At 42.3% G+C, this 27,023-nt stretch overlaps 2 protein-coding genes and 1 pseudogene across 3 annotated transcripts in view; 1 reads left to right on the plus strand and 2 right to left on the minus strand.

Annotated features, from left to right (window-relative positions):
• Positions 1-27,023, minus strand: part of RhoGEF3 (Rho guanine nucleotide exchange factor 3) — a 623,028-nt gene that overhangs the window by 337,802 nt on the left and 258,203 nt on the right. The gene's annotated exons all lie outside the window — the stretch shown is intronic.
• LOC135714315 (pineapple eye protein-like) lies at positions 1,394-10,654 on the minus strand (annotated as a pseudogene).
• LOC135714302 (phospholipid-transporting ATPase ABCA1-like) lies at positions 18,032-26,602 on the plus strand. Its single transcript, XM_065237639.1, has 8 exons — positions 18,032-18,388; positions 21,427-21,613; positions 21,678-21,947; positions 22,005-23,728; positions 23,786-23,868; positions 23,931-24,292; positions 24,345-26,215; positions 26,282-26,602. The coding sequence occupies exons 1-8, from the start codon at positions 18,183-18,185 to the stop codon at positions 26,454-26,456; spliced, it is 4,878 nt and encodes a 1,625-aa protein (XP_065093711.1). The 5' UTR covers positions 18,032-18,182; the 3' UTR covers positions 26,457-26,602.

Genomic DNA, 27,023 nt, shown 5'->3' on the forward strand with positions numbered 1-27,023 from the left:
GGTCTTCACAGGAGGAAGCATTGCCAGAACAATGCTTTTCAGAGGATCACAATGTTATCAAATGAGAAAAACCCAGATGAAGAAGGGGCTTTTGTTGTTATAACTGGGGCATCAGGGGTTTCAATGATGTCCCCGGGAGAGATGGAAAATTCTGGTTATAGTCAGTTCTGCCGAAACCAGGAGGAGTTGAAACTTCCTGTTTTCCACTACTCCTTGATTTGGGCATGCTGATTTGCGGTTTCTTATCTGCAACTTTCCGCGGAAAGGATGCGTCTTCGTTTCCGTGAAGAATTGAAAGGAGTTCCCTGCTCAGCCAAGTCAGAGTCAGGCTCGTCATCTGACAAAAGAGCAAAGGGATTTTTGTTGTCGGTCGATATGGCGTGAATTTCTTAAGCTTCTCCCCGCGTTGTTTGTACGCCGGGCACGACGAGAGACCATGAGGAGTTCCCTTACAGTACACGCATTTTGGTGAAGTGACTGTGCAGGTGCCATCCTCGTGCTTCTCCCCGCATTTGGAATAGCGTGCCTGCTGCCACAGTGAGAGGCCGTATGTCACAACTATTTGCACAGTTAGCCAAAGTTTTCCCAACTCGATGTAGTGCGGAAGGGCTGAACCAGAAAAGGTCACCCAAAACGAGTCTGTGGGGGTAAAGATCGTTTTATCACAAACGAAATTACAGACGACTTTCTCCGAAGAAATGAATTAAAATAATGTGGTTCTCTGTAATAGAATTTTAGTCCACCTTCCGCCCCTCACCGCCAGGTTCGCTAGTATTTTTGTTTTGAATTAATTCAAGTTGGTTTTGTGTGCAATGATCTGGCAACTCGTGTTCTTGCTCGTGTTGACGGGGTGCTGTTTTCTCACTCATCGAAGGAAATTTTGATTAGAGTGAGAAAGTAAGGAACAGTCAGCGCGGGAGCTGTGTGCGTTACTATAGGTGCGGCAGAAGGAATGTAGTCGACTCTGTCGTTCTCACGGTGTTCTTACGCATGATCCAACGTTTCGTCACACTAGATTATGCATAAGAACGTCGTGATAATGCAAGTGCTCGCTTGCTTCCTTCTGCCTCACCAATCACATTGATCACAGCACATACGATTCTCCGTCGGTTCGTGGTGCATTGTGCATTCTTTGTGCCATACCACCAGTCCAAACACTAGAAGTTTTGGAAGGTTCTCCCTCAGTACTTGTAAGCAGTGTGATACCAGCTGACATTCGCATGGGTAGAGAAATCCGGAACATTTTCTCACTTTTGAGCATCAACGTCAACCCGGTCTCGAATCGCATTTCCGCTTGAGGTGGCACCGTTGGCAGTAATCTACTGCGCCGTGGGAAAGACCTGCTTAGTGCACTAGTGCTGGAAAATTCTGCAAGGTCGTCATTAAAATTAAATCAACTTTTCTTCGCTGTAACGTACTCCGGATCAGACTCGCTGGTGGAACGTTTTCGACCCGAAAAGCTTCAGTTTGAACTGCTTCCCAAAAGATTTCTGGGCAGGCGTCTTGGGACGCACGATCTCCACCGAGGCATCCGTTAGCGTGTTCGTGTCGGAGCGGATGACCTGTTTGATCGGCTGCAATTCTACCATCGATTTTTGGCGCTGCTTTTTGTTTAACTTCACACGATAGTTGAAATCGAACACGGTCGACGATCCGGCGGAGGATGCTTCGTCTTCATTCTCCGAAGAAGTCAACGATTTGATCTTTTCCGAGCTGAGCTTCTCGAGCCTTACGACCGGTTTGACTCGAAGCAATTTTTCGACGGAAGTTCCTCGTGGCAGTGGAATCTTCTTGACCAGTTCCTCCAGACTGATTTCTTCGCTTCAAAGAAACGAACGAGGAAGAACTAGATGAAGACGTGGACAGCCGTCACTTCGACGTTGGTTTCTTTCGTGTAGAAACAAGATCGGAATCGCTGTCGTCACTGTCTATTGCGGTTCGTCTTTTCTGAGATTTGCGTTTGGTCGTCAATGCAACTGACTCTTTAGAATCTGAATCATCCGATTCAATCTGACGTCTGCCACTAGATCGGCCCCTAGAACTCCCCTCTCTGCTATCGTTACCGGCTTCCGCCCATCTTGCTGCTTCCACTCTTCGGGAAGCCTCGGCTAGCTTCAAAACCGCTTCCGGCGTCTTTCGGACAATCGGACGACAAAAGGTGAAAACATAGCTCGTAACACAAAGGATCAGATCCCAACGCTTGCAATCGTCGTAATCTCGCCCATACCGACAGCGACACTCTTCAGCGTCACACTCCGAAGGACGTTCCAACTGATCGTTGAATACATTCGGTTCCAGCTTCCACGAGGCATCCCTCGAAGAAATAAAATAAAATATTCAGTATTCAAATACCGATTCACCCACCTCCGCCGCTTCACTTAATTTTCCGGAATATAAATGCCACGCTGATAGATCTGCTGACTAAAGTCGTCCTTGTTGCACAAAGGGCAATTGAAAAAGTACTTCGCCGATTGGGCAAACTGTGCCACGTAGCTCCGATGGAACCAGCCATTCTGACAGCACGGGGCACGAATCGATTCCAGCTTCCTGTACGGTCCCATATCATCGTAGCAAATCCCAGAAGCTACGGTCTCGGAGTGTTTCACCTTATCCACCAGCGCTACGTGCTTATCGCACCACGACTGGAACGTTTCCACGTAATGCGACAGGCACTCATTCTGCATCCCACAAAGCGTATGGAATGAACGGAAGCACTTCTTCGCGCAACACCAAACGTTTGCATACCGTTCCTTGCAGATGTAACACTTTTGACCTCGGATACGAGCTTCCTCATTTCTGATGTCCTCCTTCATGAATCCGAAGATTCCCTCCTCGTCTTCAGGTAACAACACAGCTAAAAAAAGTAGTGTAAATTTCCGTTACTATGATGCACATAAATGGAGCGTCATATATCACACAAGTTTAGATTATAGATCGTGTAAATTTATGAGAAATGCCATGCAATATTCCATATATTGTATGCAACTGTCCACTTTTGTTTGCAACATTTCTTGCAAGCTGCTTGTTTACGTGAAAAGGAAGTTTACATGTATGAATGTTTGCATGCATGGATGTTTACATCGCCAGTAAAATTCAGAATTTTTTGGTGTGAAGGTACACGTAGCAGGTATAATGACTAGTTTTGCCACGTCTAGTAGCCCGGTCCAGAATAGAGCATCGCACCATCGTACCGCAATCATGCTCAAACGTGTGACATACAGCATCTTTAGCCGAAATAAATAATAAATTGAACAAAATTGGTTTCATCCGATCCTCCTTCATTCTCACCATCTCACCTTCAGCACGTCGATCGCCTCTTTGATTCGATGGATTTCAGCATGATTTTGGAGTAAATTTTCCTCCTTCAGATCGCCCTCGTCGAGAACTTTCAGTTCCTCTACGGAGGAGCAAATGCATACCAAGTATGGCCACCCGAAAAAAAATTATTATAATAAAATAACGAAATTACAATGATTTTTACGGTTGAATTTCGGGCACATTATAAATTTATTGTTAAATTATTGGACGGGAGAAAAAATAAATTTCGTTTTAAAAGATACAATTCTCAATGAAAATTAATTTGATGAGATCAAATTTGTTCGAGAAAAATCAGTTTTTTATTGTTAAGATGCTTAACAACCCCCCTTTTTTACTGTACATTTCTCATACACCATGATTTTCGTTGTGATTTTATGATAATCAACAAAAATCTCCATTCAAAATCATTGTATTTTTATTGGATTTTTTTTACGGGCGAGTCCTGTTTGGCGTCCAACAACGATATCTTCTCGGTCGCGAATGACTATGGCTTTGGTTAGGAGCACCGACTGATGAAATCTTTAGCAACAATTGCCGACAAAAAGCGCGAGTCATTGACAGCTCAACATCGTTTACTTGTAAGCAAATGTTAACCCGATGTGTTTACCCCTAATCATTTTGGCCTAAGGTCTTTCATTATACAAAAGAAGTGCAGATAACAATGAACACAACATAGTGACATGCAGTTTGACAACAGGCTCTCCCTTTCAATTTTCGTTAGAGAAAAAGAGATAACAGGCGGTGCCCCAATAGCATGAACTACTTTAAGCTAGTACATATGAGTAGATAGTGTTGCCGTGAGGTACACTCGAAAATTTCAAATGTAAGTGCGTCAAACCAAATTTCGAGCCGCTCCGTCTGTCACTTCGTTTGTGGTTTTATCCTCGCCGAAAGATACTGAGCCCAGTTTCTGGACTTCCAGTATCTCAAGCAAGGGGTTCTTGAAACGGCCAACCGCTTGCTTCGTCAAGATCTCGGGTGTCAGACTCGCTTCGGTGACCACACCTTCGATATCCACATTACAAGCTGGGATGTACACTCTATACTCGAGCGTAAAGAGCTGGGAGGCAACAATCTTGTTAGTATGCTTCACGGTCGAGAACCGCTTTGACAGATCATTACTAATTTGCATTACATTAAAAGGTTTCTGAAAGTAGACAACCCATGCAGTCGAGTCTTTTGGGTAGGCTCGCGATCGGGAGCTCTTCTGTCCCTGCCCATTGCCAGACTGAGATGACGAACCAGGGATGGTATCATCTGATTTCTGGGATAACAGACGTTTGCGACCCTTCTTGCCATCGGGTGACAATTATTTAACTGTCTACCGTCAAAACGTCCATGTCATCTTCCGACAAAACGGCCATTTTGCCGTACTAGTATTACTAGTATGCTGTACTAGTATTACGCCAGATAATAGTGAGAAAACTTCCAAATTAGCGGAGCGCGAAACAAGTCGACCGTACTTCTTGCTAGGACGCAGTGGTGTGAATTTTTCAACTTGTCACTCCCAACATAGTTTCCCCATTTTTAAGTAGGTTCAGTTTTGGCAGATTTGGGTGGGTTCTACCATACAAAGTGTCAACAGATTTCATGGCGGTGTGATCTCGTGCTTTAACTCTTGCATCTCGTGTCGAAGTGTAGATTCAATAGCGATTAATTATGGTTACGTTGTTGTTTACAATTTTTCATTTGTACCAAGTCGAGAAGAAAAATATTTGCGTTCGGGAAGCGTCTTATGACAATATCACGGAACATCACGGACTCCTGGAGCTGCTCCAATTTGGCTTCCCATCGACACACCATTTTCATTGGGTCGCTATCCGACATTATTACGATATGTCCAGCCCACCGTAGTCTACCGATTTTTGCATTCGATTTTAATTATTAAACTCACAAACGTACCAGCGATGCAGTTTGTTTTAAAGCTTATCGGTATCAAAGGTATTAAAAAATCGGTATTTATCGGTATTTACTATTTAATTAATTTTATATTTTTGCCGTTTTTGAAAGCGAAAACTTTAACGATGGTGACGACTGGGACTTGAGGTGAATTTTTTTTAATGGCTTTCTCAGTCTTAAACCAGTTTCAAATTTTTAAAATTATCGTTGTCCTCAAGTGCTGATCAAAATTGTGAGATAGTAGTTGGTTTTTCAATTAACTATCATTAAATGAAACCAAAATATGGAAAATCAGCCATAACAACGACTTTACTATTGACGATAACGACAAACAATATTTTCACTTGCAAAAGGCCACAACCCATGGCCGAAATGTTGAGTAGATTACATCGTAGTCGTTGCAGTGTTTTAAGCACAAACGAAGTGACAGACGACTAACTGGCGAAGAAATTAATTAAAATAATGTGGTTCACTGTAATAGAATTTTCTTGGAAGCTTGTGCCATCATCCACCAGATGGGTTAGTTTTTTTGTTTTGATTTGAACAAAGTTGATTTTGTGTATAATGATTCTTTGACAGTGTGCAAAGAGTGTATCAATTTGTCATTTTTTTATGCATTTCAGTTTTGAGTAGAGTGAAAGAGATAAAACCAAAACATTCTAATACATTTGGTGAAAATGCTAGTACAATCCAGTAGTAGTGTTGCCATGTGGTACAATCCAGTAGTAGTGGTGTTGCCATGTGGTACACTGAAAAAATGAAATAGCAGGTTAGTCACCAAAGTTTTCAAGCCGCTCCGTCTGTCACTTCGTTTGTGGTTTTAAGGCTGAGAAAGCCGTTAATCAAAGCAAAATTTTAGCTTTTGTACAATGATCGGAAAATTGTGAAAGAAAACTCCGGGGAAGGTTTGAATTAGCTTCTGAACGAAGCCGAAAAAATATCCAGAGAAAGACGAAAGAAGCTCTCTTGGATGAAGTTTGGGGAAAATTCTAAGAAAAGTTGGAAAAACATCCGGAAAACTTCCAAGACACGAATTGAGAAACTTGTGGTGAAAACTTAAATAAACTATCGGAAAAAATCGGATGTCACATTTAAAGGAAGCCAGAAAAGTTTTGGAAACCAAAAGTAAATTTTCAGAAGTAGCCATTTCCAGGGAAAGCCAGAAGAAGCTCGGAAAAACCTCCAATAGAAGTCGAACAAAAACAAAACCTTTCACTTATGGTCAAACTTCCAGAAAAAGACGAAGAAATTTCTAGGAGAATCAATTGAACTTCCTGGAGAAGACGAAAGAAACTTTTTGGAGACGCTGGCAGAAACTTCCTAGGGTAGATTGGAAGAAACATCTGAAGATAGTCGGAAGCCAGAGCGTTTACGGAACAGTCGAAAGAAACAAGGACATAATTCCGAAAGAAAGAGATTCCTGGGAAATGTTTTAATGATAAAGAATTTTTTTTTCTGACATTCATAAAACATCCCTGAAGACTCCACAATTTCCCTGAAGTTTTCGGAACATAATTCCTCGAAATTCAATCAAAGTTCTAGTAATTTTTCTGAAATTAGAGGGTGTTTAGGAGTTCTCTGGTCATGCTCGAAGTGCTCGGAACTTCCCTGATTATAATAAGACTACCGGAATAACTCAAATCATCTTTGAAGATGTCTGGACTTTCTTGAAGATTATGAAATCTGTTAAGCGCTCTCACAATTTTTTGAATTTATTGTAACATCAATATTGAAGTTCTCTGATCTTCCCGATTTTTTTAATTTTTATAAGCTATCAACACTGCCGTTAAAAATCATAGAACTTCCCATAAAATGTTTTTACAATGTTCTAATGTTCATGTTACTTCCCTTACGTTTCCTAAATTTGTATTAGCCCCTCAGTATGTTGAAGTTTTCGGAAATTGCATGAGTTTCTCGGAACTCTTTTATAATTTCAGCAATTTCATTAACTAATTGATCTGTCCTTATGTTATCTGAGCTTCACTAAAGTTCCTGAAAACCATTTAATTTATCGAAACTTACACAAAAGTCTGGACTTTTCTGTAGTTTCAGAACTTCTTAAATGTACCTACAGCTAGTGTGGATCCGCAATAAAAATCTGATAGCATCCTTGAAGTTGCGGGAAAGTTGAAAAAACTGGCGGGAGAAGATGAAAGAATCATTCGAGCGAAGGCTGAAGCAGCTTCCAAGGTAAGGTGGAAGAAAATTCCAGGGAAAGTTGCATGAATCTTCAGGAAGTCAAGAAATGAATAAAAACTTCTGGAAGTTAAATAATGTTTAAAAAATATTTCTCGATTCCTTAGGAATAACCGGAAAGAGCCATCGACTATTTCTCGATTGATGGGTAGCCAAAAACGGCGAGGAAATGCAAACATTAATCGAAAAAGTATCAAGCATAAGGCATTTTTATAGATGATTGTTTAGAATTTTGAAGGTTCTAATAATATGAGGTATTCAAAAAAATACAAGACTCTCACAAAAAAAAAAAAAAATCTGAAATTGGAGGGCGGGCAGGCAATAACAATTTTGATTATTTAAAAAATGGTATATATCGGTATAAAATCTTAAAAATCGGAATTCGGAGGAACCTTATCTGTATATAGGTATCTAATTTGGAAATCGGTATAAATACCGATAAATCGGTATATCTGGCAACGCTGAAACGTACTGCAATGCTACTTAATGATTCAATTATTTTCTAAAGTGATTCAACAATTTCCGAGCTAAATCCTATCTTTTCAAAATTGGTTTAAAATTTTTAGAAGTACATAAGACCAAATCAGAAACGATTCAGGAAATTCCTAATTGAGTGGACACTTTTCAAAGTAGGTTCAAAACTAAGTCTGAACTTTTTTGAAGTGAGTTTATACTTTCGAATAAACATCATCATCAACATTTTTCTAACTAACTCAAACCTTTTTATTATGTTATTCAATCCATTTTAAAGTTGTCAAAGTTTTCCTAAAGTGATCCAACGTATCCCAAACCCAAGCTTTCAAGAATTGGTTTCACATTTTCTGGAGTGAGACCACATTAGCTGATTTAATCCCTTTCCCATATGAATCCAAGGTTTCCAGCATTGATTAACACTCCGAATACGATGCCTCCGAAAAACGTGTAACGGCAAGTTTGCAATGGCATAACTTAGCCATTTCTTAACGAATTTCAAAAATTGTTGTACCTTTAGAATTCCTAGGGTTTTTAGATAATTTTGATTTTAAAAAGTTTGAAAATAGAATCGTCTACTTTTTTAAAAAGCGAAAATAGTTGTTACACGTTTTTTTTTTGAAAGGTGTGTTTGTAGAGTTTTGCAAGTGGCGCACGATCTGTAATTTAGATTAATGGGCACAAATGTTCACAAGTAGCCAGAATACAGTCATGGTTCCTATATATGGATCCTGGAGACAACGGAAAGGTCCTCGAAAAATCCGGAACATCCGTAAAAGTGGTAAATCCATGAACCAGATCCTAGAGCTCCGCGTTTTTTTTAAACATTAGGATCTGTGATATAAGAATGAATTTGGGTCATGGACCAAGATGGCCATCGGACCGTCCAGTGGAAGATCCGGAACATCCGTAAAAGTGGTGAATCAACGATCCTGATCCTAGAGCTCCGCGTTTTTGACGTAGGACTACGTCTTTGATTTCTATATTGGGGTACACTTTGTGAAAACCAAAAATGGAACATGTAACAAAATTATGAAAGATTTTGAACGTTAATAACTCAGATACCCCTAGACCAATTTCAATAATTTTATCACCAATCGATCAGAAATATTCCTGCATCTGCTTAATTTAAGACTTAATTCATTTTTAGGAGATTGCCTGCGAAAAGTGATTTTCCGAACACAGATTTCAAAGTTGAATTCCATCCGGTCTCACCAAACGGTGTTTATTCAATAACCACGTGGTGAATGGTGGTGTTCTTCAGTACACAACAAAAGGCTTCCCGCAAGCTACTAGCGATCAAGGCTGACCTCAATCGCTGATCGGATTCAGTTACAATTATCGTGTGTGGTTGATGTCCGGTCGTCAGCATCAGCAGCAGCAGCAGTGCTTTCGACGCGTGGCGTTGAACAGTACACAACGAAAAGCTGCCTGCAAGCAGCGAGATGAAGCCCACATGAGCATCCATATAAGGAAGAAGAAGCCGCACCGCTATTGATCGGAATCAGTAGCTCTTCGTGAGTTTCTGTGGGCCTTCTATGTCAAGCGCGTCATACTAAAGAGTATAAACAGAGAGAACCCCGCTCAAATTCCTATTTCTACACAAAACACAAGCTCTTGCTGCAGTTAACAAATAAGATTTATTATATAAGACCACGTAGTCCTACGTCGCCATTGCGTACAACCCCATAGGGCTGTCCCTTGTAGTTTTTTATAAACATTATGAACTGTGATGATAGAAAGAATTTGGGGTTGTGACATAAACATGAACCTAAATGTCCATAGGACCGTCCTCCAGAAGATCCGGAACATCCATAAAAGTGGTAAATCCAAGAAACTGATCCTAGAGCTCCGCAGTTTTTGAAAAAAACACTAAGAACTGAGATGATAGAATTAATTTGGGGTCGTGCCATAAACATGGACCTTGATGGCCATGAGACCGTCCTCCGGAAGATCCGGAACATCCGTGAAAGTGGAAAATTCACGAAACTGATCAAAGAGCTCCGTAGTTTTCTTAAAAACGTTAGGAACTGTGATATTAGAATGAATTTGAGGTCGTGACATAAACATGAACCCAGATAGTCATCGGACCGTCCTTCGGAAGATCCGAAAAATCCGTAAAAGTGGTCAATGTATGGAACTGATCCTAGAGCTCCACGGTTTTTTTTTCTAAAACACTTGGAACTGTCATGTATAAATTAGTTTGCGGTAGTGACATAAACATGTACCTAGAAGGCCATGGGACCGTCCTCTGCATGATCTAGAACGTCTATAAAAATGGTCAATCCTCGAAACTGATCCTAGAGTTCTACGGTTTTTTCGAAAGCATGTGGAACTGCGATATAAGAAAGAATTTGGGGTCATGAAATAAACATGGACTCAAATGACCATGGGGCCATCCTCTGGTAAGTCCAGAACATCCGTAAAAGAGGTCAATCAATGAAACTGATCCTAGAGTTCCGCAGTTGTTTTCCAAAAACATTAGGAACTGTGATATAAGAATGAACTTGTGGTCGTGACAAAAACATGTACCTAGATAGCCATGGGATCGTCGTCCGGAAGATCAACAACATCCTTAAAATGGTCACTCCATAAAATTGAGCGGTGGAGCATACTCTCCCAAATTCTATACCGCCGCCTGTCACTATTTACTAGGAAGTTCGAGGGGCAATACCAGCCGGGATTCATAGGTGCCCGTGCTACCACGGACCAAATTTTCGCGATTCGGCAGGTTCTGCAGAAATGCCGCGAATACAACGTGTCCACACATCATTTGTTCATCGATTTCAAATCCGCATACGACACAATCGATCGAGATCAGCTATGGCAGATTATGCACGAGTACGAATTTCCGGATAAACTGACGCGATTGGTCAAGGCGACGATGGATCGAGTGATGTGCGTTGTTCGAGTATCGGGGACACTCTCGAGTCCCTTTGAATCTCGAAGGGGGTTACGGCAAGGTGATGGACTTTCGTGTCTGCTATTCAACATCGCGTTAGAAGGTGTGATCAGAAAAGCAGAAATAGGCACGAGTGGCACGATCTTCAGAAAGTCCATCCAGCTTCTTGGCTTCGCCGATGACATTGACATTATGGCACGGAACTTTGAGACGATGGCGGAAACGTACATTAGACTGAAGGCTGAAGCTAGGTGAATTGCATTTGCCATCAACGCATCGAAGACAAAATACATGAAAGGAAGAGGTTCGAGGTGGTCGATGAGTTCATGTATTTGGGCGCACTGGTGACCGCCGAAAATGATACCAGCAGAGAAATTCAAAGACGCATTATGGCAGGAAATCGTGCCTACTTTGGACTCCGGAGGATGCTCCGGTCGAATAAAATTCGCCACGAAGTTGACTATCTAAAAGACGCTGATTAGACCGGTGGTCCGCTACAGCCACGAGACCGTGACTATGCTCGTGGAGGACAAACGCGCCCTTGGTATTTTTGCATGGAAGGTGTTGCGTACCATCTACGGTGGAGTGCAGATAGATGACGGAACGTGGAGGAGGCGAATGAACCACGAATTGCACCAGCTGTTGGGAGAACCATCCATTGTCCACATTGCAAATTGGGTGACTACGGTGGGCTGGGCATGTTGTAAGAATGTCGCATGACGACCCAGTGAAAATGGTTCTCGAAAGCCACCCAACAGGAACAAGAAGAAGAGGTGCACAGCGGGCAAGGTGGATCGACCAAGTAGAAGGCGACCTGCGGACCCTTCGCAGACTACGAGGCTGGCGAAGTCTGGCCATGGATTGAGTAGAGCGGAGACGACTTCTTCAGACAGCAGAGGACAACAAGGCCTTAGCCCGATTGCAAGCCAGCAAGCCATAACATTGATCCAAGAACGAAAAAACCGTGGAACTGTGATAGAAGAATGAATTTGGGGTCTTAACATAAACATGAACCCGAATGACCATGGGACAGTCCTCCTGAAGATTCGTAAAAGTGATCCATCCATGATACTGTTTCTAGAGCTCCGTAGTTTTGTCGAAAACACTTCGAACTGTGGCATATGAAAGAATTTAATGTCGAGACATCAACATGAACCTGGATGACCATTGGACCGTCCTCCAGAAGATCCGGATCATCAGTAAAAGTGGATCATCCATGAAACAGTGAAAAACCATATTTTTTTTCGAAAACTCTTGGAACTGAGATTTGAGATAGAATTTAGGGTCGGCCATAGGTATGTCCTCCAAAAAATCTGGAACATCCGTAAATTTGTCATACTGTGAAACTGATTCTAGAGCTCTGCAGTTCTTTTTTAAACACTGTGATGTAAGAAACCACTGGATCACTTTTACGGTTTTTCGTATCTTTCGGAGGACGGTTCTATGGCCATCCAGGTCCATGTTATTGTCACGACCAAAAATTCTGCCTTATATCACAGTTCCTAATGTTTTTGAAAAAAAAAACTGCGGAGCTCTAGGATCAGTTTCATTGATTGACCTCTTTTACTGATGTTCTGGACTTACCAGAGGATGGCCCCATGGCCATTATGGTCCATGTTTATGTCATGACCCCAAACATTATTTCTTATATCGCAGTTTATATGCTTTAGAAAAAAAAACCGTAGAACTCTAGGATCAGTTTCGAGGATTGACCATTTTTAAAGATGTTCTAGATCTTGCGGAAGATGGTCCCATGGCCTTCTAGGTACATGTTTATGTCACGACCGCAAATTAATTTTTATATGACAGTTCCAAGTGTTTTCGATCAGTTTCATGAATTTTCCACTTTCACGGATATTCCGGAGGACGGTCTCATGGCCATCAAGATCCATGTTTATGGCACGACCCCAAATTCATTCTATCATCTCAATTCTTAGTGTTTTTCAAAAAATGTGGAGCTCTAGGATCAGTTTCATGGATTGACCACTTTTACGGATGTTCCGGATCTTCTGGAGGACGGTCCCATGGATATCCAGGTTCATGTTTATGTCACAACCCCAAATTCTTTCTATCATCACAGTTCATAATGTTTATAAAAAAAAAATGTGGAGCTCTAGGATCAGGATCGTGGATTTACCAGTTTTACGGATGTTCCGGATCTTCCACTGGACGGTCCGATGGCCATCTGGGTTCATGACCCAAATTCATTCTTATATCACAGATCCTAATGCTAAAAAAAAACGCGGAGTTCTAGTATCAGTTTCATGGATTGTCCACTCTTACGGATGTTCCGGATCTTCCGGAGGATAGTCCCATGGCCATCCAGGTACATGTTTATGTCACGACCCCAAATATTTTTTTATATCACAGTTCCTTATGTTTTCAAAAAACCCGCAGAGCTTTAGGATCAGGTTCATGGATTGACCACTCTTACGGATGTTCTGTATTTTTCGAGGACCATTTCGTTGTCTCCAGGATCCATATAAAGGAACCATGACTGTATTCTGGCTAATTGTGAACATTTGTGCCCATTAATCTAAATTACAGATCTTGCGCCACTTGCAAAACCCTACAAACACACCTTTCAAAAAAACGTGTAACAACTATTTTCGCTTTTTAAAAAAGTAGACGATTCTATTTTCAAACTTTTTAAAATCAAAATCATCTACAAACCCTAGGAATTCTAAAGCTACCACAATTTTTGAAATTCGTTAAGAAATGGCTAAGTTATGCCATTGCAAACTTGCCGTTACACGTTTTTCTGAGGCTTCGTAGTCGGCGTAAAGTTTTTTACCCACCGTGTTCGGAGTGTTAAACTTTTTCCCAACTTAATCCAAACTTGTCAGAACGGGTTTGACATTTTCTGCTTTAGCATAATGCATAAAAAAAAACTGAAATGCTGCATTTGGAAATTCAAAAAAGTACGTATTTTTGTTAAAATTTAGGCTTTTTGTTCAGCCAAGATGGATCGTTCCTTTGAATATTAGGCTTGGATTTAGTTGAATAGACCTTCCAGAATCCATACGTCTGATACGTCTAGTTAAAGTTTTTGAAGCATGCACAATTGTTGAGAAATGTGGGTTCAAATTCACAAAGTAGGTATTTTCATATCAATTTGGGTTTCCTGTTCTGCCATGTTATATTTGAATTGAGCCACTGCACACTGGGGACAAAATCGAAACAATGTGTAAAAATTCAATAACTTCGGTGCTCGCTGGAACAAGAGACTAAAAAATAGTCATTCTTTTAGAAAAAAGTCTCAGAAATCGATTGGAGTGGGTTTCATCTCGGGCACGATAGGGTAAGTTGGAGTGTTTCACAGTTTTGCCCTAAAATCTCCTATTTTGCATGATTTGAATGCTGTATCTCAAGAAACAGATGGTATAGATGGATGATTTCTTCGGCAAAGTTAATCAGGAGGTCAAGGACTGTTGGATGATGGACAGAAAAATTCGGAATTCTTCCACTAGGCGGCGCTAGTGAGCATTCGAAGTGTATATGTTTGTGCTGCTGTATCTCAAGATCCTGACTATATAGACGGATGATTTCTTCGGCAAAGTTGATTAGGAGGTCAAGGACTGTTGAATGATGGACAGAACAATTCGGAATTTCTTCACTAGGAGGTGCTAGTGAGCATTGAAAGTGAATATATTTGTGCTGCTGTATCTCAAGACCCTGACTATTTAGACGGATGATTTCTTCGGCAAAGTTGATCAGGAGTTCAAGGACTGTTGGATGTTTTTTCGTAAAATTTAGAGTCGGTAGTTTTTGTTTAGGATTTTTATAAAATATTCATACAAATATCAAAGGCAAATCTTCTTCTAATCGCGGTTGATGCTATTGATCATTTAGTAACATGAACAAAAACAGATTTCATCACTAGTATGTCTTGCTTTACATTAACGCATTTCCACGCTTTTACTAATTTTCATTCAAGTTCAATTTAAATTGGTTTGTAATCCGTTGTTTTTTGAAAATTTAGCACAATTTTCCGAACTGTTTTTAATGTTCGATGGTATCGTATTAAAAAAGTTTCTTCGTTAATTTATGCTGCTTTCTAAAATTAAGCACGCCCATGGATTCTTACCTCGAATATGCTTTCAAACCACTCTGAATTCTACTTAAAGAACCGATCCTTACTGTGGGTTTTTGACCATCGCTGATTAAATTGACCAATCCAGTTTTTAACACCTTGCGCAACAGCCGCAGGTGCTTTCGACAGAGCCCTAGACACAAAGTCAAGTAAACGGTTTTTATCTCGACCAGACGCAAAATATTCCTCAACAATATTTTTATTTGACAGCATTTTGCTTAATGAAATTCAGTGGAACACACTTAACACCACGTAAGAACTGCACTACACTGAGCTACTGTCACGCAAGAAACAAGAGTAAATAAATAATTCTTTTGGAATGGGTTCCGATGACGACATTTTTGTGTCAAAGTGGTCTTCGTGGTCGAGTGGTTAGCGGCGTCACCCGTCTAACGGCTATTTTGCGTGTGCCATGGAGTGAGGGTTCGATTCCTGCTCCAGTCGGTGGAATATTTTTTAAAGATATAATATATACAATAATGACCCAATTTTATTAGCCTCCTTTTTGAAAATATTTTCTAATATTCTACTAAACCCATGCGCTATTTCAATGGTTTTATTGCACCAAAGTTTACCCTAAATGTTTAAGATGTTCTAGGTTCACCAAATTGTCCTCAAAACTTGTTCATTAGGCTACCATCTCGCATTTTAGTTTGATTACATTCATAGATCAGAGGGCCTCTATAAGCTCGGTCGGTAGAGCCTGCGACTATAAAGCAAACCATGCTGGAGGTGGCTGGGTTCGAATGCCGGTTGGTCTAGGATTTCAGATTGGAAAATTTCTCGACTTCCCTGGGCATAGTATATTATTGTACTTGCCACACAATATACACATGTAAAAATCGAACAGGCTTGGAAAGCTTTCAATTAACAACTGTGGAAGTGCATCTAGAGCACTAAGTTGAGAGCAGGCGTTAAGTTACAGTTGAGACGTAATAGCCAGAGAAGATCATAGATATCACGAACTAGTGGAGGAATTCCAAATTGTTCTGTCCATCATCCAACAGTCCTTGACCCCTTGATCAACTTTGTCCAAGAAATCATCCGTCTAAATAGTCAGGATCTTGAGATACAGCAGCACAAACATATACACTTCGAATGCTCACTAGCGCTGCCTAGCGGAAAAATTCCGAATTTTTCTGTCCATCATCCAACAGTCCTTGACCTCCTGATCAACTTTGCCAAAGAAATCATCCGTCTATTGGTCTAACTTACCCTATCGTGCCCGAGATGAAACCCACTCCAATCGATTCCTGAGACTTTTTTCTATAAGAATGACTATTTTTTAGTCTCTTGTTCCAGCGAGCACCGAAGTTATTGAATTTTAACACATTGTTTCGATTTTGTCCCCAGTGTGCACTGTATCGCTTTGCTATGTAATGGCTGAATATGAGTATTTTTGGAATCGGGGTGATATCTAGAGGCCGAAAATCAATGTCCGATGCCATCCTGAAATCCGAAATGGTGGCTTCTGGTTTCAAATACCCTACATATGGCGTTGGGTATCGATTTTCAGCATCTACGTGTAGTTTCCGTTGAGCAAATATCCATATTGTAGTATATTTAAACACCACAACAATGTGGTGTTTACATCTGTACTGATTTGCTAGAACTGTACTAAAAAGAAGTCAGCATAATGCAATGTGTTGTTTACATATACGCTGGTTAACTAGCGCTGGTGTACTGGAATTGTACTAGAAAGAAGCCAGCATAATGCAAACAAGGCGTCAGCATCTACCAGTATGAGATTTCAGCAACAACTGAAATTCGTGCTAGCTGGTTGAGCTAGTAAACTAGCATAAGTGTAAACAGTTCAATAGGCCCTAATCCAATGTTCAGCTTCATTTTGGTTTCCCAATCCTGATTTATTCTTAAGCCAGTTTTTCAGATAACATTATGGCTATTCTCACTTCATGCTAAAAAGCGTGACTCACCAACCAGTCGCTCATTTGCACGTTTCTTTTTTTACAGCCGTTTTCTCCCGCTCGCAGGCAGGGTCAGCTCGTGAGCCGTGAATAAATTTTCACGCGGAAGGCAAGTTATCGCGACGCCACGCTGCATTGCCGTGAGATGAAAAAGTGACGTAAACGCCTGTATGGCCAGCTTTAACTTTTCACCATATTCGATTTCTGCATCACACAAAAACTTGTGTGTGTGTGTCATCCTCAACTGCTCAACCTGCTGGTGGCGTTGGACAAATAGTCGGAATAATTTGATCAAATCTCATGCTCTGTAGTGGTGCCGTTAATATTGTGAATATCATTACTTTAAAAAGAATAACTTTTGAGGCAAGATAAGGAGTCCACAACAGATACAGCAAAACATCACTTAGACGTCCTTATTTACACTGTCCATTCAGGGCTAGAAGGAAAAGAAGATTCACCGCAGCCAACTGAAGCTTGAACCGGGTAATTGGGAAACCCACAATACCCGCGCCAGTAAACAATGCCCTGTCGCATGCAAATCTAAAAAAAAAAAAAAACGACGATTTCCCTCTCGACTGATGTTGATACCCCGAAATAAGACGGAATTTCACGCGGAAACCTTTTCTGCACCACAAAAACATCAAATTGCAAATCGGACACCTTTATGTATTATCCTAAGCTGCAATCACTCAATCTAGTTCCCAGCAGAACTATCGAACGCAGAATTCTAGACAAAGTGACATAAGCCATACAGTTTGCAAATTTTCTGAATCATTACGAGGTTTTCTGAACAATTCACTACTGGATTTACGTCACATTGTCATACAACGGCAGCGCAGTGCCAGACAGCCATACTAAACCAAAATAGAGATCAAGCTATAAACACAACAAACACGCCAGATACTCTATGAGAATAATGATGTATGAGAATAGTAACGAAAAAGAGAGACATTCAGTTGGTTTGAGTGAAACGCAATTTGTGTAAATGGAATTCCATTTATTTCGTAACTGTTCTACAGAATGTTGAAATTTTAACATTTTAAAAATGAATTCCTCTTTTAATTAAAATTAAAACCCATTTTCCGTTCTCCATTCAAACAACCTCTGTTTCCTAACCTAAAATGTATCGTAGTTACTCTCATCCACCGCCAACTGAGCGAGAGAGACTCGCAACGCATCTGAGCTGTGCATAGCCAGGAGCGAGCACAACACAGTCAATCAGTACACTCTCACGCGACCAGTCATAACAACAAACCGAATCGAGTCGTTCGTTCGTTCCGTCCCGTCCGTCGGCTGTCAGTGTGCTAATCATTTCGAAATAGTTTGCCATTTTAAAACCTACAGCTACAGCTCTAACCAGTGATAATCTGCCCCGAAAATGACATCCAACTGGGACAAGTTTGTGCTGCTGCTGTGGAAGAACTTCCTGATCCACAAACGGCACCGTTGGCGGACGTGTTTCGAGATCGGATTGCCAATTTTGGTGTTTTCAGTTGTGCTGCTGTTGCCATCGCATCCGCAAACAAGCGGGCCGCAGCGATACCCATCGCTCAGTGTGGATGGGTTGAGCGACAATGGTGCCAGGTGAGTGAAAGTGCTGCGGGTGGACTGGAAGGGGTAGTTGGGAGGCATTTGTTTGATAACATACATTGAAGCCCCCCCGATTCCAAAGCGAGAGTGGATACATCAATGTTGATATCGATGAAAAGTGCTTCCGTTTCCACTCTGTGCAAGCGTTTTATTTGCGGTGACGTCATCGTGGTAAAGCACCGACCGTGTGTTTGTTCAGCACTAAATGAAGTGGGATGATTCACGCGAAATAGTTTTTGCAATTTCTTGAATGTTGTCGTTTTTTATATCATTATAATAAGGATTTTCAGGTTGGTTCATCTTCTTACGACTGGAGTGTTTTTTGACAGTTGAACATATTTTGTCCATTATCCCATATAACCCATAGACTGTCATATTGATTTTTAAATCAAGATTTAGAGCAGAGCCTCTTCACTCTTTGGAACTTATACACTGAGGAAACTATCCCTTTAATTTTCATAAGCTGCATCGTATGAACACATCGAAATGTGAGCTCCATCCAATTTCATAAGTATATTATGAATTCATACTCCATCTACAGCATTTATGGTTGTATACAATAAAAGGTGTACGAAAAACATGTGGTTTCCATGGTTTCCATAAACCTATCATATGAATTGGGTTCTTTAATGGTATTGAGATAAATGCATATTCGTAATCTGCATTAAAAATGGAACCCAAACCCAAAATTTCATCAATTTTTCTACATTGGAACTATTTTAAATTAGTACGATTACATTAGCAAAAATCACCTTATTAGCGCCCCTCGGTGTCACTTTGTATGGGAGCGAGCTGTCAGGTTGTTAGTTTAGTGTCAAACAGTGAAGTTATTATTTTGCTTTAAATCTTGATTTAAAAATCAAGATGAATGTATGTGGGTTCGAAAAAAATATAGCTGTGCTCAGAAAACGAAGCTCTTTCGGATGATATATAAAAACCGATAAATTTTTCAAAATTAAAGAACCCAATTGTCAAAAAGTCATAAGACGTTCGTATGAAAAGTAGTAGGTCAGTGCAAATTACATCAACAACAACAAAGATGGTGGATCGAGTTTAGCAACGTTGCACAAGATTTCGTAAACCTGTAAGTTAAATCAAACTCAAGCTATTTATGTTTTGTAATCTATAGTTTTGCATTTGCAGATTAGTTTCTACTGCATCTGATTCCATCGCACTTTGCTGCACTGGCTGACCAAGTAGCTTCCCCAATTTAATCAAAGTCAAACGCTAATGGAACGAAATGTTGGTCGGATCCATCGAATATCTATCGCAGCAACCGTTTGGACAGGACAGCCCGTAAAATGTTCTAGAACATACTTACAAATCAGGCTAAGGCCTTGTTGTCCTATTCTGTCCGAAGAAGTCGTCTCCACTCTACTCGATCCATGGCCACACTTCGCCAGCCTCGTAGACTGCGAAGGTTTCGCAGGTCATCTTCTACTTGGCAGTAGGCAAGGTGTCACTGCGCGCTTCTTCTTTTTGTTCCTGTTGAGTCACTTTCGAGAACCATTTTCACTGGGTCGTCGTCCGGCATTCCGTCGTGCGCTGTCCACCATAGTCGCCAATTTTTGCAGTGTTGACGATGGATGGTTTTCCCTGCACCTGGTGAAATTCATGGTTCATTCACCTCCTCAACGTTTCGCCATCTATCTGCACTCCACCGTAGATCGTACGCAACACCATCCGTTCGAAAACAACTAGTGTTGGTCCAGGTCTGGTGGCTGTAGAGGACCAATGGTCTAATCAGCTTCTTTATTCGACCGTAGTCCAAAGCAGGCACGGCAGGGGCCAAAATTCATCTTAGATTTTCTCGGCGGTCACCAGCGAGCCCAAATACACGAATTTGTCCATCACCCCGATTCCGTCTCGGGGTTCTGAACTCGGAATGGGTGGCTAGCAATGTCTTTCCTAGAACCTCTTCTTCTCAAGTATTTCGTCATCGATGCGTTGTCCTATCCGCCAAGCTTCAGCCTTCAGTCTGATATATGTTTCCGTCATCGTCTCAAAGTTCCGTGCCATGATGTCGATGACATTGGCGAAGCCAACGAGCTTGATGGACTTCCTGAAAATCATGCCACTCGTGTCTATCCGAACTCTTCTTATCGCACCTTCTAACGCGATGTTAAATAGCAGATATGAAAGTCCATCACATTGCCGTAACCCCCTTCGAGATTCAAAGGGATTCGAGAGTGTCCCCGATACTCGAACAACGTACATCACTCGATCCATCGTCGCCTTGACCAATCGCGACAGTTTATCTTGAAATCCGTACCCGAGCATAATCTGCCATAGCTGATCTCGATCGATTGTGTCGTATGCGGATTTGAAATCGATGAACAAATGTTGAGTGGGCACGTTGTATTCGCGGCATTTCTGCAGAACCTGCCGAATCGCAAAAATTTGGTCCGTGGTAGCACGGGCAACCATGAATCCCGCCTGGTATTGCCCTACGAACTCTCTTGCAAATGGTGACAGGCAGCAGCATATAACTTGGGAGAGTACCTTGTAGGCAGCGCTCAGCAGTGTGATCCCGCGGTAGTTGAAGCAATCGAACTTGTCGGCCTTTTTGTAGATTGGGCATACAACACCTTCCATCCACTCCTCTGGTAATATCTCCTCCTCCAAATCTTGGCAATTACCCAGTGCAGCGCTCTAGCCAATGCTTACCACCGTATTTTAATAGCTCACTTGGTAGTTGATCTACACCAGTTGCTTTGTTGTTCTTCAGCCGACCGATGTCCTCCTCAACTTCTCTTCTGCGCGTGCTCCCAGGTATGTTGCCGTGCCTCTTTCGATTTCTGCTGTATCACCGTTGAGGATCATGAAAGCAATCTTAAAGCCCTCAGTTCACATACAAGTATCCAACATGGTTCAAGATTGTTCGAATGGCTTATACTTCCATGGGTCTTGATCACTTCTCCGAAATTTTCTTCAGCCTAAAGTCTAAAGCGCCTAATGGAATAGATGCATTCCAATGATCTCTTCGGAGCAACCTAAACGTAAAAATGTCATAACTGTTTTACCTCTCTCAGAATCCCAAACAGTCTAAAGCGGCTAGCGTACACCCCCAACAACGGAGTATTCGAAGAAATCGTTGGCAAAGCTTGCTCTGCGCTTGGGATACCGACGTGCGATGGATTCAACAGCTCCCTTGAAATGCAAAGGGCCCTAGTCAACGCCAGCTACCTATGCGGAATCGATTTCGGAGATAATTCAAAAGTAAGTCTTCAATCAACTTACCCAATGGAATCCTTTTTCCGTAACCTTCTTTTTGTTCTTGCAGAGCATATCAAAACTATCCAATGCTACAACCTTCAAATTGCGCTTTCCGGCCGAGCTCCGATTCCCATCGCAGGGTCAGCCGTTGAACGACTGGAACACGAATAACCTGGCGACTACATTCTCCGTTTCCAATATCGCCCCCCTGATAGCCGATGGAGGACCTCCGAGCTACTGGGAGGAACAATTTCTCGCCGTCCAAACAGCCGTATCACGAGCCTTGATCGGCAAACTTGCCCCGGAAGCGAATTTACCACCGTCCATGAACATTCAGGTAAGATGATCGTTCATTGGTAATGCAATTGCTATTACACTATGTTATTTTTCGCAGCGACTCCCCTATCCAACCACGGTAGACGATGACCTGTTCGCAATTTTGCCTATCGTGTTGCCCCTATGGCTCCGCCTCGTCTTTTTCTACTTCTTTATCAACACCGTCAAGTACATTGCAATGGAAAAGGAACGGCAGCTCAAGGAATCCATGAAGCTGATGGGCCTACCCGGTTGGATCCAATGGGCCGCGTGGTACGTCGTACTCCTCCTTCTGACTCTCATCCCGATAACAGCCATCACTGTCATGCTGCGCGTCTCTGTTTTCCCATATTCAAATTGTTTCCTCGTTTGGGCTTTCCTAACCCTGTACTGCTCGGCGGTGATCTGTTTCTGCTTTCTGGTTAGTGTCTTCTTCAACAAAGCTTCCATGGCCGTTACGCTGGCATCGTTGCTCTGGATCGCTTCGTTCATAGCCCTTCCCGAGAATGCACCGTTATGGGGAAAAATTGTCCATTCGCTGCTGACCAATCCGGCGATGGGCTTTGGAATGGATGACATAATCCGACTGGAAATGGCCAGGGTCGGATTGACGTGGAAGACATTATTCACGACGACCGAGCTTAACAATTCGTACACGCTTTCTGTCTCGATTGCGATGCTGTTGTCTAACATCGTGCTATATTTGATTCTCACGATCTACCTGGAGCAGATCATGCCCGGAAAGTTTGGTGTGGCCAAACCTTGGTATTTTCCTTTAACGAGGGACTTTTGGGGTGCGGGTTATTCGAAAGAGAACGATGAATTGCTTGAACCGATGGAAAGATCGAGTTACTTTGAGGAGGAGCCTCAGACCAGTGGAGCTGGAGTACAGATCCGGAACCTGCGCAAAGTCTACGGAGCTGACAAGGTGGCGGTGGGTGGATTGAATTTGAACCTATACGAAGGCCAGATTACCGTATTGCTGGGACATAATGGGGCGGGAAAAACAACTACCATGTCCATGCTGACTGGGATGTTCTCGCCGAGTTCAGGAACGGCGTTGATCAATGGGTACGATATTCGAAGAAGTATGGATGATGCACGAACATCGATGGGTTTCTGTCCACAGCATAATATACTGTTTGACGAATTGACAGTTCACGAACACTTGGAGTTTGCTGCACGGCTGAAGGGCGTTGCGCCAGATCAAGCACGACCGGAAGTAGATAGGTATATCAATCGGTTGGGGTTGATGGAAAAGGCTCGAACGGAGTCGTCTACGCTTTCGGGAGGTATGAAGCGGAAACTATCCGTTGGTATGGCAATGTGTGGTAGTCCAAAAGTGGTGCTCTTGGATGAACCGAGTACCGGGGTTGATCCTACCGCGAGGCATGCCCTATGGGATTTCCTACTCGAGGAGAAGCAAAATAAGACAATCCTATTGTCAACGCATTACATGAACGAGGCAGATGTATTGGGCGACCGGATTGCTATCTTGGCTGATGGTAAACTGACGGCCAGCGGGTCGCCGTTCTTCTTGAAGAACGCATTTGGAGTTGGCTACCGATTGGTTTGTGTGAAGGGAAGGAAATACTCTGAAACATGTCTACTGGAGTTACTTCGGAAGCATATTCCAAGTGTGGCGATCGATAGCGAAAGCTCGTCTGAGGTGCAGCTTCTACTTGCAAAAAAGTACATTCAAAGTTTTGAACCAATGCTGAAGCAGTTGGAAAGCAATATGGAATCGTGTGGAATTATGAGCTACGGTGTATCTTTTACCACTTTGGAAGAGGTTTTCATGAAGTAAGATCAGAAAATGCAGAAACAGATCCTGGGTTAAAGCATTTGTTATCATTTCAGAGCTGGTACTGACTCTCATCTTCGACAAAGTGATGACGGGAATCTCCTGGCCGAGGATGTGGTTCAGCTGGAAGCTAGAACAGGTAAAGGATTCCTTAAACGGGTTAATCATGGTGAAATCAAAACAACAAAATCCTATTTTTAGCCACCGAACCGCACAGTCTACTCATCGGATCCAACGTTCTTCAGAGTGACGTGATAAGCCAAATCAAAGCACAGGTGCTAAAAAAGTTCCTCTGTACCAAGCGATCATGGATGCAATTCTGTTGGCAGACGTTTATAGTACCGATCGTGATTATGATCCTCTTCGCCTTTCCCATACAACTGAAGACGGACGACTCTCTTCCACCGTTGGAGCTATCATTAGATACTTACAGAAGTTCACTTAGCGTTCTCGAAAGGTTCCACAACTTATCGACTGTAGAATTCGAATACAAACGCTTGTTCCGTAATGGTCAACAGTTGGATATTATCGATGGGGACATTGAGTCATACATTTTGAACAAGGTAAGGCTTTCTTTCTTGAGGCTACCACATCTAATTCCGTATCTAATTTTAGTTCAACCAGTCCATTTTGGAGTACAACTCTCGGATGTTAGTGGGAGCTAGCTTCTCCAACGACTCCTACACTGGATGGTTCAACGCCAAGGACTTCCACTCAGCCCCACTGGCGTTGAATCTGATCTTCAATTCGATTCTTCACACCGTATGCCCATCCTGCAGCATCACACCCATCAACCATCCCCTTCCTCGGGCAGCAAAACACAACGGAGATCCCTCGGTCAATGGCGATTATCTTAAATTCCTTAACATTGTCTTGGCGATCGTATTAATCATGGCGTACGTTCCATCCTCCTACGTGAACTTCTACATCCGGGAGCGAACCACTCGGGTGAAATTGCTCCAGGTCGTGAGTGGTCTCAAGACGGAACTCTATTGGTTCGTCAACTTCATGTGGGACCTCGTGGTCTTCAAGCTCAGCTGCCTGGTCATCTTAGTAATGCTGTTTGGGTACCAAGTCGACGGTTGGAGTAATCCTCAACAACTTGCTACTCTACTGTTCATCTTTTTCATCTTCGCATTCGCTACTCTAGCAATGATCTACCTGTTCTCTTTCTGGATTAGTAATCCCGCCTCCGGTGACTCCAGAGTTCTGCTCATCCTCGGAATTGGTGCGATAGGTCTACTAATCCTGCGGCTCTTATTGGATAACATCGGATTTAACAAATTGGCCGATCTCATCGGCTACGGTTTTATGTTCATTCCAACCATTTCTCTATTTCTCACCTTGGAAAAGTTCAACGATTACGTCAACTTCGAGGCAAAATGCAAAACCATATGTGACGAGAATCCCAGCTGTACCATGGATCAACTATGCAAACAACAGCCACAATGCTGCTCGGATCTCTTCAACTTCTCTTCCAACGGAATGCTTAAAGAACTTAGCTTCATGATCGCTACGGGAACCATATGCTTCTTGCTCGTCTGGAGTATCGAGCATAAACTGTTCTACCGCCTATGGTCCAAGATCAATCCAACAAAAGACTTCCGCTACGCAGTCCCCCAACAGCACATGGACTCGGATGTCCTGCTGGAGAAGAGTCGAGTTTCGCAGATGACTGACTCCGACATCGGTACCCACAGTCTCGTAATGCGCAACCTAACCAAGAATTTTGGTCCCGTTTCCGCCGTCAAGTGGCTATCTCTTGGAACGCATCACTCCGAATGTTTCGGGCTGCTTGGGGTTAACGGAGCCGGTAAGACTACAGCATTCCGAATGATGACCGGTGACGAAACCATTTCCTTCGGAGACGTCTGGATCAACGGAGTTAGCGTCAAGTCGAACATATCGGGAGTCTACCAACACGTTGGGTACTGCCCTCAGTTCGACGGGCTACTGGACGAGCTAACCGGAATGGAAACCCTACGGATTTTCGCAATGCTTCGTGGCATCGCTGGAAGTGAAATTGGTGCGGTTGTACAATCGCTTGCCGAAGAATTGGGACTTACGAAGTATCTGAATAAACCAGTCCGAGCATACAGTGGAGGGACGAAACGGAAGCTCAGTACGGCACTGGCGTTGATCGGTAGTCCTTCGGTGATCTTTCTCGATGAACCGACCAGTGGGATGGATCCTGGAGCGAAGCGGCAACTGTGGAATATGATCAACCGATTGCGGGACGCCGGAAGGACGATCATCCTGACTACGCACAGCATGGACGAGTGCGAAGCGTTGTGCACCCGCTTGGCCATTATGGTCGGTGGGGAATTTAAGTGCCTGGGATCTACGCAACATTTGAAGAACAAATTTTCTGGCGGCTTTCTGTTGCACATCAAGATGGTGCAGGGCCCAGGAAAGGATGAACTGTTGTTGCGATCGGCGGCGGTGAAGGCGTTCGTTGCGGACCGCTTCCGGGATGCGGTATTGAAGTATGGCCATTGGATGCATCTTTTTTGAAAGGTATGATCGAAAATAATGTTTCCTTGTAATTTCAGGGAGGATTTGCAAAACTCGCTCAGCTACCATATTCCACGAAGCGATCTCACCTGGTCCGCCATGTTTGGTATTATGGAAGCATCGAAGGAGCTGCTGGGCATCGAAGAGTATTCACTGGGGCAGACGACATTGGAGCAAGTGTTCTTAGTCTTTGCGAACAGTAACAATTTCTGATATGTGTAGGATTTGTTATTTTAAAATTTTGAAACCACTTACCAGTATATGAATAGTCAAAGACTTCGGGTTTACCTGGAATTAAGCATAAATGTTTACAATTAGTATCAATCAGACCATTGCCAAAAGCAGTCTTGTGATTATTAGGCTCTCATTGTAGTAATCTAAATTTATAACCAAATATAGCAAGTGCTTCGAGATGTTTAAGTGTTTTAAATCATTACAAATATCATAATCCCTGGTAATGAAGTGCCGTTTTATGCATATGCGTCCCATGTAACTTTTGGATGTTTTTAACTTGTTGAAGATAGCGGTCAAAAAGTGATGTATGGCGAACTTTTAGCAAATAGTCTGAAATTTTATAAAAAAATTTAAATAAAATAAAAAATCGGTTTCTACACTCTAAAAAAATATATTTAAAAATTAAAAGTCATTTTCCCAAAAATGCTACCCCTCAGATTTGCTTGATATTTTTTCTCATGAAAGGCAATATAATTACCTAACTTTTCTTCATACATCGCAAAGTGGGCGCTTTTAAGGAAAAAAAGTTGTTCGAACAACAACTTT

Source organism: Ochlerotatus camptorhynchus, unplaced genomic scaffold, assembly GCF_037179485.1.
Source record: "Ochlerotatus camptorhynchus isolate MF236.1 unplaced genomic scaffold, CSIRO-AGI_Acam_v1.1 ptg000639l, whole genome shotgun sequence".
Classification (NCBI taxonomy): Eukaryota; Metazoa; Arthropoda; class Insecta; order Diptera; family Culicidae; genus Ochlerotatus; species Ochlerotatus camptorhynchus.